The following is a 12,242-nucleotide window of genomic DNA, read 5'->3' on the forward strand; positions in this document are numbered from 1 at the left end:
GGGGCTAGAGGCTAGGGATGAATAGAGGTACTTTGGATTAGACAGAGTGGAGTGAAGGGGGGGTAGTGAGCAGGGGGTAGGAAGGAGAAGAATGAATCAGACATTATTACCCTACATGCACATATGATTACATGACCAGTAACTCTACACCAGAAGAATGAGAAGTTACACTCCATTTATATATGAAGTATCAACATGCATTCTACTGCCATGTATAACTAATTAGAATAAAAAATAAAAAGAAAAAAACAATTTTTTAAAATGAGCAAATGGCTTAAACAGACATTTCATTAAAAAAAGGTTATTCAAATGGCCAACAAGAGATGAAAAAGTGATACACACTAGTAATCATTTGGGAAATGCCAAACTGAAACCACACACCAGAATTTCTAATATGAAAAAGACACACATGCCAAGGGTGAGCAAGGATGTGGAGCAATGGAAACCTATGCAAACTGTTGATGGAAATGTAAACTGGTACAACCACTTTGGAAAACTCCTTTGCAGATTTTTATGGTTTGGATATAAGGTGTTCCCCCAAAGCTCTTATATCAATGCAGGAATATTCAGAGGTGAAATGATTAGATTGTGAGAGCTGTCATCTATCAGCTTATCTTAGTCTGAATGGACGGACTGGTTGACACCTGGAGGCACATGGGGCACAGCTGGAGGAGGTGTGTCACTGGGGGTGGGCCTTGGAAAGATACAGCTTCCCTGTGGTTCCCTTCCCCTGTTTCCTGGCTGCCATGCATGGAGCAGGGATCCTCCGCTGTGCCCTTCCACCATGACGCCTGCCTCACTGTGGACCCAGAGCAATGGAGTTGGCCCACCATGGACTAAAGCTCTGAAATCATGAGCCAAAGAAACTTTTCCTCCTTTGTCCTTGTCAGGCATTTTGGTCACAGCAATGAAAAGCTGACTAACACAGAGATCACTAAAGCTGGATATATGCATAATCTAGATCCAGCTATATTACCCGTAGGTGTATGCTTACACGTGTATAAGAACACTCATAGCAGCTCCATCTGTCAAAAACCAAATATTATAAACTGTGTAATGGATAAAAGGACAGTGGTGATACGGGATAAAGTAGAAGATTACATATATCAACAAGAATGAACAAACCATGGCTACATACAGCATCATGGATAAATCTCACATAGTATAAGAATAGCAATGGGTAGTAAAGGAGCAAATCCTGTATGACTCAAAAGTTCAAAATCAGGCAAAACTAACCATCGAGATCATCCTTGGGGTGGTAATGACTGAAAGAGATGACAAAGGAATGCTTCCAGATACAAGGATTATTATATTTCTTTGTCTGTGGGCTGGCTAGGTGTACTTTGTGACACCCATGATTTGTGTATGTTACCTTGTATAGATAATACTTAACTAAAAGCTTAATTTAAAAATAACTTCTGTGGGCTGGGTGAGGCTCAGTAGTAGAGTGCTCGCCTAGCACATGCGAGGCCCTGGGTTCGATCCTCAGCACCACATAAAAATAAATAAATAAATAAAGGTATTATGTCCATCTATAACTAAAAAAATAAATATATAAAAATGACTTCTGCATTTTTTTTAAAAAATTAGACATTTAACTCCATAGAAGTTAACCAGTGAGGGCTGGAGCTGTGGCTCAGTGGTAGCACACTTGCCTGGCATGTGTGAGGCATTAAGTTGGATTCTCAGCATCACGTATAAATAAATAAAATAAAGGTCTATCAACAACTTACAAAAATTAAGAAAAAGTATATTTTTTTTTAAAAGGAAAGAAATTAACTAGTGAGGGGCTGTAGCTCAGTGGCAGAGCACTTGCCTAGCATGTGTGAGGCACTGGGTTTCATCCTTTGCACCACATAAAAATAAATAAAATAAGGGTATGCTGTCCTTACACAACTACAGTTTTTTTTAAAAGAAATTAACTACTGAAAACCATAGTCAGTTTTTTTGCTTTATCCTACCTGGTTAATGTTATCTGGAATATTTGATATCCAGCTATAAAAGAGGCCAGTCTTGAAAGACTTTGTTTTCCTGAACCACCAACACCTACCAACAATGCATTTCCACATGAAGTTCGAATTACACGTGAAATCTGTTTTGAAATTTTAAAATATATATATTAGAAACAAAGGATGCAAATATTCACATTCTCTTGCACTGTAGGACTCCAAAATTTGATTTGTTTCTAGACTACATTAGATTTTTTTCCTTATAACAGAAAAAAATTATTTAAAAATCCCTTTGGAATCTTGTTTTGAATTTCATTTTAAAACAATCTTACCATCTTGGAATTGTAAAAATTAAAGTTTCGTGTTTATTTATCCAACTCAAATTCTTTCTTTGCCCATCTATTTGCATCATAAAAAAACAGGACAAATGGTTTTACTCTCTTCTATTTGCCAACTCTTCTGGGTGTGTGTTTGTAATTTTATTATTTTTAGACTCCATGGATGATGAAATTGCTCTTCCCAATCTTTAGAAGATGTGAAAAGCCTGATGTACTGAATCTTGTGGACACCTGTCTACAACCAATACTGCCTCTATCAGATCTCTGCCAACTACACATTTAAAAAAACACCAACTTCTACCAACAGTGGAGGTAGAGTCATGTTTGTAAGAAAAAGATTTAGAGAGACAGTCTTCAGTCTTGTGTTGCTTTCTATAATTGACTCCCTTAATGAGGATCAGAATCAAATGGTGGTTCAAATCTCACATGGGCCATTGGAAGACACTGCTAAAAGGTTGTCATTTATGTTAATATCACTTTTTAAGAGTCTAGGTTGGATCACTAAATCCATTAGTGTCATTAAAATCATATTTTTTTCAATGCACATTTTACAGGCGGCCGATCACTAATGGCCTGTTGGTATGCATTCCTATAATAGATCTGGAAACATGCTAATCGCTTCTGTGACGCTGCTCTAGAACAGGCTCTCAGGCCTCCAAGGGGGTGGATGCATGAATGTGGAAGCAACCTTAGCACACATGGGTTTTCACCAGCTCTGACTCCTCTTGATTAACTTTCCCCGTTCCCTGGCATCGCTTCTTGGAAGAACTCCTTTTCCATTAACCAATTCCCTCATGGGTCCTGCATAACTGCCTCACTCCTTCCCAATCCGTCTATCCATAATCCATAGGCACTTTGTCATGCCTCCTCTTTTCCTCCATGGTGAACAAGATTCCCCTGGTATCACCAAAGAATTCAAGGAGGGACTATTTCTTCCCAGGTTCTCGGGCTTCCTCTTTTGGAAGGTAAAGCTCTTTGCCTCGGGCTGCCCAAAGCTCCAAACACAAAAACCATGAATCTGCCCTAAAAAACATCTGCTGATTCAAACACGGAGTTTCTTATTCAGACTCGGTTTCACTGACCCAACCTTTGTATGCCCTTCCATATCCTACCTTATAAATTTATCCTCCCTAATAAGTTTACCTATGAAATGTGCTAAGCTTTGACACCACCTAATCATATCAGGAAATAATCCACAGCTAGAACCTTAATTAGATGAGTCATTGCATCTTTAAAAAACACCAGGTCAAGAGAAGTTCCTCTAATGATTTCGTTGAACTGCCTCTGATAAAACTGCAGCTTCTCAGCCAGAAATTCATATGATGGTATCTGTAGGTGGGGAAAGAGAGAAAATCGTAATTAAAATACACATATTTTTAAAGTCATAATTATAAAGACACTCAAAAGTAATTATTTATTTTTTATATTTAAACTTATTTTTATTGGTACATAATTGTAAATAACAGTAGAATTCATTATGTCATATTTGTACAGGCACGTAAAATAATTTGATCAATCTCATTCCCCAGTACCTTTCTTTTCTTTCCCCTCCTCCTTCTCCCTGATCATATCTCTGCTCTACTGATCTCCTTCCATTGTTATTTTTTAATTCTTTTTTATTAATTAATTCATTTATTTTACAGTAGGATGCATTTTGACATATAATACACAAATGGAGCATAACTTCCCATTCCTCTGGCTGTTCATGGTTCAGAGTCACTCCACTAGTGTAATCATACATGTCAAAAGTAATTATTTAAAAATATTTTAAACTTTGTGGACATCCAAGGATTGGCCACTTGTTAGTCTACTTTTAATTATTTTCATGTTCAGAGGCCTGAAACCTAACCAAATTAGTTGGCTTCCAGGATAAAATCATTTCTGACCTTTCCCTTCCAGAGACATAGCACCAGCTAATTAACAATGGAATATAGCATAAATTGTCTCATTGTATCTGTCTTTTAATACTGTTTATGACCTTTAAAATGTATACTTTTACACAAGTCTTTGATGTTCCAAAGTAAAAACTCACTTTGTTTTACAAATTATTCCTTCCAGTTGACTTCTTTGCTCTATAATGTACTTTAGAATTACTTTGTTAAGTGACCTCGTTTTGTTTTGTTTTTTAAATCCCTTTGGAATCTTGATTTGAATTCCATTAAACACACACACACACACACACACACACATATGAAGAATGACACTTGTTGTGTTTTCCATTTAGTCAAGTTTTATATCTTGGAATTGTTGCTATTGAATTAAAAAAAAAAAAGACTTTCAAGTTATATTTTCTACCCCGTGATTGTTGGCAAGGACTAGCAAACTTTCTGTAAGGGGCAGGATGGTAAATATCTTAGGCTTTGCAGCCCATGCGATCTCTACTGCGACCACTCCATTCTGCCTTCACAGGGCAAAAGCAGCCCCTGGTCATATATGAACAAATGGGTATGGCTGTGTGCCAATAAAACTTCGTTTAGGAATACCAAACTTTGAATTCCATATAGTTTTTATGTGTCACACAATATTATTCTTCTTTTGATTTTTTTCCTAACCATTGAAAAGTATAACAACTCCTCTTAGCTCACAAGTCTAACAAAAACAGGCAGCTGGCAAGACTGGCTAATTGGCCAACCCCTGGTGGAGCACAGTTATCAAGTTTCTTATTTATGTAACACTCAATCAACTAACTGAATTCTTACTAGTTAAAACACATTCAAAATCTTCTTGGATTATATAATTAGATAATCCTGTCATCTGCCAGTAATTTGGGTTTTCTTCCCTAGCTGGTAGTAATGTCTATTTTTAACTATTAATTTTAAATATTATTAATTTAACATTTATTTTAATTGTGTTGCATTATTGAGATGTTCAAAGCAATATTAATTAAAGTATTGATAATAGGCACAGTTGTCTTACATTTGGCTTTGTAAGATTGTTTCTAGATTTCTTTGAAAGAAACATTTAGTTGGTGCATACCAATCCCTGCACATCGATTATTTAGAAGTTACAGTAATTCAATGGTGGATTTAGGCACAGAGGGAAATAACCAGTGAGATGAGTGATCCAAAAACTCTTTTAAGAGATGGAAATTTGTTCAGTGGATTAGACAAAGAGAAATGAAGGGAAGGGAGTGGGGATAAGAATAGGAAAGACAGTGGATGAATCTCACATAGCTTTCCTAGGTTCATATATGAATATACCACAGTAATCTCCACATGATGTTCAACCAAAATAATGGGATCCTATTAGAATAAGTTATACTCTGTGTATGTATAATATGCCAAAATATGCTGTCCTGCATATCTAAAAAGAAAAAATAAAAAATTTGAAAAATTTTAAAAGAGATGTAAATTTAAAAAAAGAGAGCAAGATGGAAATGAATACCAATTCATAGATTTTGGGTACTTCAAATACAGTGTCTTCAGGCTCATCGCCAGTTGGTTCAGGCATGTCACGAAGAAAATCTACAAAGTATGGTTCAGGCAAAATAGACGATGCCGCTTCGGGGCTAATATTTTCTTCAACAGCACGAACAAGTTGTACATTGAACCAATGTTCATCTTCAGGATTTATAAATCTGAAAGGAAAATGTACTAGTAAGAATAAAAAAATGTGAAAGCATCTTTTCTAGGTGAATGTAGTCTCAGCCTCCCTCCACCTGCTCGCAGGCCCAATTCTGCACCTTCCTCACATCAAGACAGGGAAACACCATGTCCCACATTTGGACAAGAAGGACACAACTCCATTAAGACAATTACTGCTTATAGGAAACACGGATGAATCGCTCAGGTGACATCTGTGGATCCTAAAATTGGAGTGCAGACAAGATGGTCAGTGGCAGGTGAGTGTCCTCTTTCTGGGTTAGGGGACACACATTGCATAAAGGTCCTTTTCAAACTCACAGTATCACAGAGGAAGAAAGGAAGAAGGGGAGCTAGCATTTGACGAGTACCACCCATACAGGAGACACCGTGGTACACCCTTCAACTTTGTGAGACTGGCATTATCACTCACATATTGAAGATGAGGAGACGGAGGCTCAAAGATGACTGAAACCAGATTTCACCATGCAAAACCTACACGGAGCTCACCACATGACGAGAGTGTGCTGCTGAGTTTTATCAACACTCTGATGATGTGGTGATGTATAAAGATGTCCTGCTGCAGTATCAAACTCACAAATTGGCAGAGCATTTTATTTAAGGTGACCCCAGGTAGAAAAGGCCATCCATGCCTTATAAAAGACATTGAAACGGGAGGCACTACTCACTACTCAGCTGATCTGAGTAGATAATACAAGAATTAATGTGCTCACATAAACATTTCAGGTTGCACATTTGAACTCAAGTGCTGAGCCTGTCACCGTGGTGCACGCCTGTAATCCCAGCAGCTAGGGAGGCTGAGGTAAGAGGATCACAACTTCAAAGCCAGCCTCAGCAAAAGTGAGGACCTAAGCCACTCAGTGAGACTCTAAATAAAATACAAAATAGGCCTGGGAATGTGGCTCAGTGGTCAAGTGCCCCTGAGTTCAATCCCTGGTACAATTAAAAAAAAAAAAAAAATTTAACTCAAGGGGCTGTAACAGTCACCTGTCTGCAATTACTCGGTTGCACTCGTGTTTGAAAAGTGACATGAGAACAGTCATTGAGTTACACTCCTCAGCTTTTATCGTTAACATTCCTTGCCAAATCCTGGAAAGATCTCGAAGATTAAAGATATAATGAAATTTAGAAGGAGTTGGCAGCATCTTCGCCTAGTGAAAAAAAAAATTAATATTCTCAATTAGTTTTCAGACACTAAAAGTAGAACTGTTTTGGGAACTATTTCTATCTCACAAGTCCTATTTTAGATAAAATAGGCTGAGCAAATAAATCAAGTTCATATTTTTGTCACAGCAATGACAGGCAAAACCACACCATAAATAAACCAACGGAATTTAAAAGACCATCCAGCCCTTCAACAGGATGGATTCAAAATAACGCACTGGATGTTGATTCCAAAACCTTGTTCTCCCACTGTTAGTCAGCTTTGAGCCATGCATTTTACCCTTAATTCTTAAGAACTATGTGAGCTGTGGGAAAAATCACCTCTAATCATTGTTAATCTTACTCATGTATATATATGGAAGTATGTCATAACCAAATAACTGAACACCAACTGGTCATCTTGCAGGTAAAAATAATCAATGTCTACTTCCAAAGTCTTCCATATCCTTCTTTGATTAAAGTCCTCAATGCATTCGGATTTCCATACATATGTTTCTGTATCATAACCTGGATTTTGCTGTGGGTACCCATTTCAATCAATATCCCCCCTATACTCGGATTGCTGTAATCAGTTGACAGGCAATTCGGACATGCAGCTGTTAGAGGTGGTTTTCTGTTTTTAGTGTGCAAGCACAGATAGAGTATTCAGCTAATTTATTTGCTATTTATACCAACTTCTAGGATGTAAAAAAACAAAGCTATAACAACACCACATTCTTGCCCAGAGAGGTGCAGGTGAAGGGGCGCACTGGAGGTGCTGCTGGTGTAGAGAGGCTTGCCATGTGCGAAGGTCATAATTGATATCATCACCATCATCTTTGAAAGTAAAAACAACCTCCATTCAGGTGACACAAAGCAAACTCCCCACACCATTAATGCAGGAAAGCAAATGCTCTCTGCAGTACCTGTTCATAGAATAACCCTTTTCTATACTGAGAAAGTGCTCTATTGAGTTCATAGAGTAATTTTTGCAGGCTAATTCACAGTACCAGTTAAAACAGCAGGAGGCTCAGCAAGAGGAAAGAGAGGTTATTTTATCTATCACCTTTCAATTTCCCTCTTTGCTCAGTTCCATTGTAAGATAAAATGTTCGTTCTACCCACTAAAATATAAAACACACATTTATACTATAAATATGTAAAAAATACCCAGAGGGGTAAGGTTGTATAGATGCCACTTATTTATTTATTTAGCATGGTGAGACTGTAGCTAGAGTGGCTGCTATTGGCAAGCGAAGTCATCTATAAAAAGATCTTGTTTTGTTTGTTTTTTAAAGCTCCTTTCTTTCCCTCTTCTCATTATTTATTAATCTGCATTTTTCTTTCGCTTCACTATCTCTTTGGTTTCTGGTTGTTTTTTTTTTTTTTTTTTTTTTTTTTTTTTGATACCAGGGATTGAACCCAGGAGCGCTTAACCACCAAGTCACTCCCCAGCCCTTTTATGTATTTTATTTAGAGACAGGGTCTGGCTGAGTCTCTTAGAGCCTTGCTGAGTTGCTTAGAGCCTTGCTGAGTTGCTGAGGCTCCTGCCTCAGCCTCCCCAGCTGCTGGGATTCCAGGCGTGGGCCATCGCGCCCTGGCTCCCCTTCAGTTTTCTTGTCTCCTTTTCTCCCCTGCTTCTGCTTTCAAGCTATATAAAGTAAGAGAAAGGTGGGGAGCTGTGCAATGCAAGAACAGATCCAAAGAGTACTCTGTGAAGATGGAAGATGCGAAGCAAAGACACAGAGCTGCTTATTTGGGGGAGCTGAAGGGAGAAAGATTCACTCTGAACGAAGACCCCACAGCACAGTTAACAGAAGAGCTAAGTCCTCCACCATCAATAAAGATTCCATTCTAGTGAGGAGCCTGGCAATACACAGGAGATGGAAACATTCATAAACAAATAGATAATAATGATAAAAGCAATGGTTAAATTTTAAAAAGTTGGTCCAGGAGACCAATAATGACTGGCGGGAGACACAGGTAGCAGACCATTGAAGAAAGTCCCTCTGAAGGTAAGAATGACTAGAAGGAGCAAGACAAAGAACAAGGATTCAGCCATTCGAGAACCCTGGAGAGGCCAAGGACCATGGGAAGAGTGGTAGGGGAGGGGAGCTAAGCAGAGGCCAGCTCAGATGGGCAATTACAAATGTAGCTGGTGACTGTGCGAAAGAGCAATGATCTCCAATTTACTGGTTTGTTTGTTTGTTTGTTTGTTTGTTTTTTGAAACCAGGGATTGAACCCAGGGGCACTTAATCACCAAGCCACATCCCTGGCCCCTTTTGTCTATTTTATTAGAGACAGGGCCTTACTGAGTGGCCTAGGGCCTCACTAAATTGCTGAGGCTGGGTTTGAATTCAAGATCTTCCTGTCTCAGCCTCCCGAGTTGCTACAATCACAGGGTGCACCACTGCGCCTGGCTTCCGTTTACTTTTGCAAAATATAATTCTAGGACAGGGTAAAGAACAGACTCAAGGGGCCAAGAAGAGGGCACAGAGGCTGGTTAGGAAGCTCTCGCAGGTCCAGAGGATGGGCGAGGGAAGTGTCTCTCAGATGTCCTGGTGCAACGGGGAGGAGCGCGCGGCTTTGGGATATATTTCAATGGAGAGGCCACTGAGATTTGCTAATGAAGAGAATGTAGGCAGCAAGACAGACAAACCAAGGATGGTGCCCCCTGTTTCAGCGTGAGAAGCAGGACGCCCAATGTTGCTGTTAACTAAGAGGCAAAAATCCAAAGGATGATCCTTTTAATGTGAGTTAGAATCAGTTCAGAGCCAACCAGAGAGGCCTAGGGTGGAGGTGCTGAGTTTGCAGTCATCAGCATGGAGATGGTGTTAAAAGCCCTGGAGCTGGAATGAGACCATCGAAGGAAAGATGCAGACAGAGGAGACCCCCCCACACCTCCCCCAAAGTGAGATCAGGAGCATTTAAGGATCCAGAGACAAGAAGAGGTAGCTGGAGAGATAGGAGGAAGAACAAGAGGATGGGGACCCTGTGAAGCCAAGGGAAGGAAGTATTTTAGAGGATCATTTACGTCCAAAGCTTCTACCAAGCCAAATATGAAGAAGAAGAAAATTGAACTTGGCAAGATTGAGGTCTTTGGGGACCTTGATTCAAACAGTGGGAATGAAAGCTTGTGCAACATGGGTTCAAGGTAGTGAGCAGTGAGGAAGTGGAGCCAGGAAACCTAATGACAAAGGACACTGATGCAGAGACAGTGGGAAGACCCAAGCTCTTCAGAAAACTATGCATATAAGCACATTCAATTGAAAAAATGGCCTTGTGGAAAAGAGATGGATCTTACCACAGAAAATCATCTCAGACACTCATAGACCCTGGCATTCACTTTTCGGTTTTTTTAGAAGAGGACAGCATGTGCAAAGGCCTTGTGTGAACAAAGAACAGGGCCCAGTATCAGGATCTGATCCCTGAAGGAGACTGAGCGGAAGGGCATTTCACAGGAAACACCAACTCCTCTTCGGATCCTTCTGTATCCAGAACTCCCCTAGGCCACCCAGGAATCTGAAAGCATGACTGACTCCAGGTTTTCACATCTGTCTGATGTGTTCAACTGGCTTCATGAACACATAACAAACTAAAACAACAATTGCTTATGCCAATTGTTGGCAAATATACTAACCTCATTTTTTTTTTAAATCTCAAACCTTCACTTATTGGTCTTTTTGTGGGTACTGCCTTTGGTTACCTGGTAACACAGGCTTGCCAAGATTTCCATAGGGCACTGACTTGTGGATTAAAAACTAGCCTATTTCATCAAGAACACTTCCATTCACTTAGTAACACAGGATGCATCTCCAAGAAATGCACAGGCTAGACTACAAGTCTTAGGCCACTGAGAATATCTTGAAACCCAGGTATCAAATACAAATCAGAGTACAAATACAAATCAGAGCGACAGGTGGAAAAGCAGCATTCTTGTTTTGGCAAAATTCTACTTTATCTGGGATGTCGTGGGTGGCTTATAGTGATGTTTTGCACATAGGGAAAGTATCATTCAGTTAGAACACTTGCCACCCGGAAGGAAAAAGGGTCATTAATTAATGTGAGCAGCTAATTTGTCTTTCCTAGAAGATCTGACTTTAAAAAAAAAAAAATTATGGATAAGGAAGCATCCTCTACCTTAGTCCACTGCCACAACACTCTGCCCGCTGAGACCAACTGTATGATCATCTCACATATTTCAGGTCTGAACTTTCTACAGGGATCAAAGTATCCACAGCCAATAATTCCTGGAAAATAAACAAGATCGAAGATACGAGTTTGCAAAAAGATGACAAGGTACATGTTTATCCCAGTGAATAAATCATTACAAGATGGACTTAGCTGGGGATGTTAAGGATTTCTCCCAGGGGACCCGCTACGACAGAGCCAGCAGTGGCCCGGCCACGCTTAGTGATGAGCACATTGTCTGCATTAACTCATTCCATCCTCCCAACACCCCATGAGAAAGGATATGGGGCAGATATTATGAGGAGGAGGAGGAGGAGCATCCCCACAAGCCTAGCAACTTGCTCACAGGACCCAGCTTGAATGCTGGCCATTCTGAGGTGTGAACCCAGACGGGCTGGCTCCGGAGTCTGTGAGTCGGCATTAAGCCGAGAACTTGAAAAAGCTCACTGATGACTCCCGCATCTTAGAGAGGAGACGGAGCCCAGACAGGAAAAGGAAATCATTTAATGTCACATGGGTTGGTTGTTGACTGAGCTGAAATTAGGACCCAGAGCTCCTGATTGGCAGTCAGTCAACACTCTACTCTGGCCTGTGCTTGGCTCCTAGCCATTCCTAAGGAACGCCTAGCTCGGTGACAGTCTCCTGACATCATCACCCTGGGGAAGGAGTAACCTGCGGGTTTGTAGACTATTCTTAAAGTCTCAAAATGCCTTTGGTTCGAACTGCAAAAAGAGACTTGCTTCACTTCTCTTTTTGGTGGTAAGGTGTTCAGGTGTGGGTGGTAAGGTGTTCAGGTCGGGGCATGGTATTTTCAGAGGAATACGAACATGGGTAACATATTCAGAGATACAGAACAGGCTTATGAAGGGCAGTGAGTCCTAAAGCAAATGGAGCTCATTCACATGGATGGAGGAAGAGTTGTCTTCAAGAGACACGTAATCGCCCTCCAAGGTCACAGTTGGTTGTTCTAGATGCCCATAAGACCTTTTTGCTTCCTGAAATACTATATTCTAGATATC

At 40.0% G+C, this 12,242-nt stretch overlaps 1 protein-coding gene across 1 annotated transcript in view; it reads right to left on the bottom strand.

Annotated features, from left to right (window-relative positions):
• The window catches only part of Dnah8 (dynein axonemal heavy chain 8), a 286,408-nt gene that overhangs the window by 113,857 nt on the left and 160,309 nt on the right, over window positions 1–12,242 (bottom strand). The window contains exons 57-61 of the mRNA XM_077801771.1: window positions 11,173–11,282; window positions 6,877–7,040; window positions 5,672–5,864; window positions 3,494–3,616; window positions 1,962–2,092 (exon numbers count right to left, since the gene is read on the bottom strand). Coding sequence (XP_077657897.1) covers window positions 1,962–2,092; window positions 3,494–3,616; window positions 5,672–5,864; window positions 6,877–7,040; window positions 11,173–11,282 — 721 coding nt within the window. The remainder of the gene's footprint in view (window positions 1–1,961; window positions 2,093–3,493; window positions 3,617–5,671; window positions 5,865–6,876; window positions 7,041–11,172; window positions 11,283–12,242) is intronic.

Source organism: Urocitellus parryii, chromosome 8, assembly GCF_045843805.1.
Source record: "Urocitellus parryii isolate mUroPar1 chromosome 8, mUroPar1.hap1, whole genome shotgun sequence".
Taxonomy (NCBI): domain Eukaryota; kingdom Metazoa; phylum Chordata; class Mammalia; order Rodentia; family Sciuridae; genus Urocitellus; species Urocitellus parryii.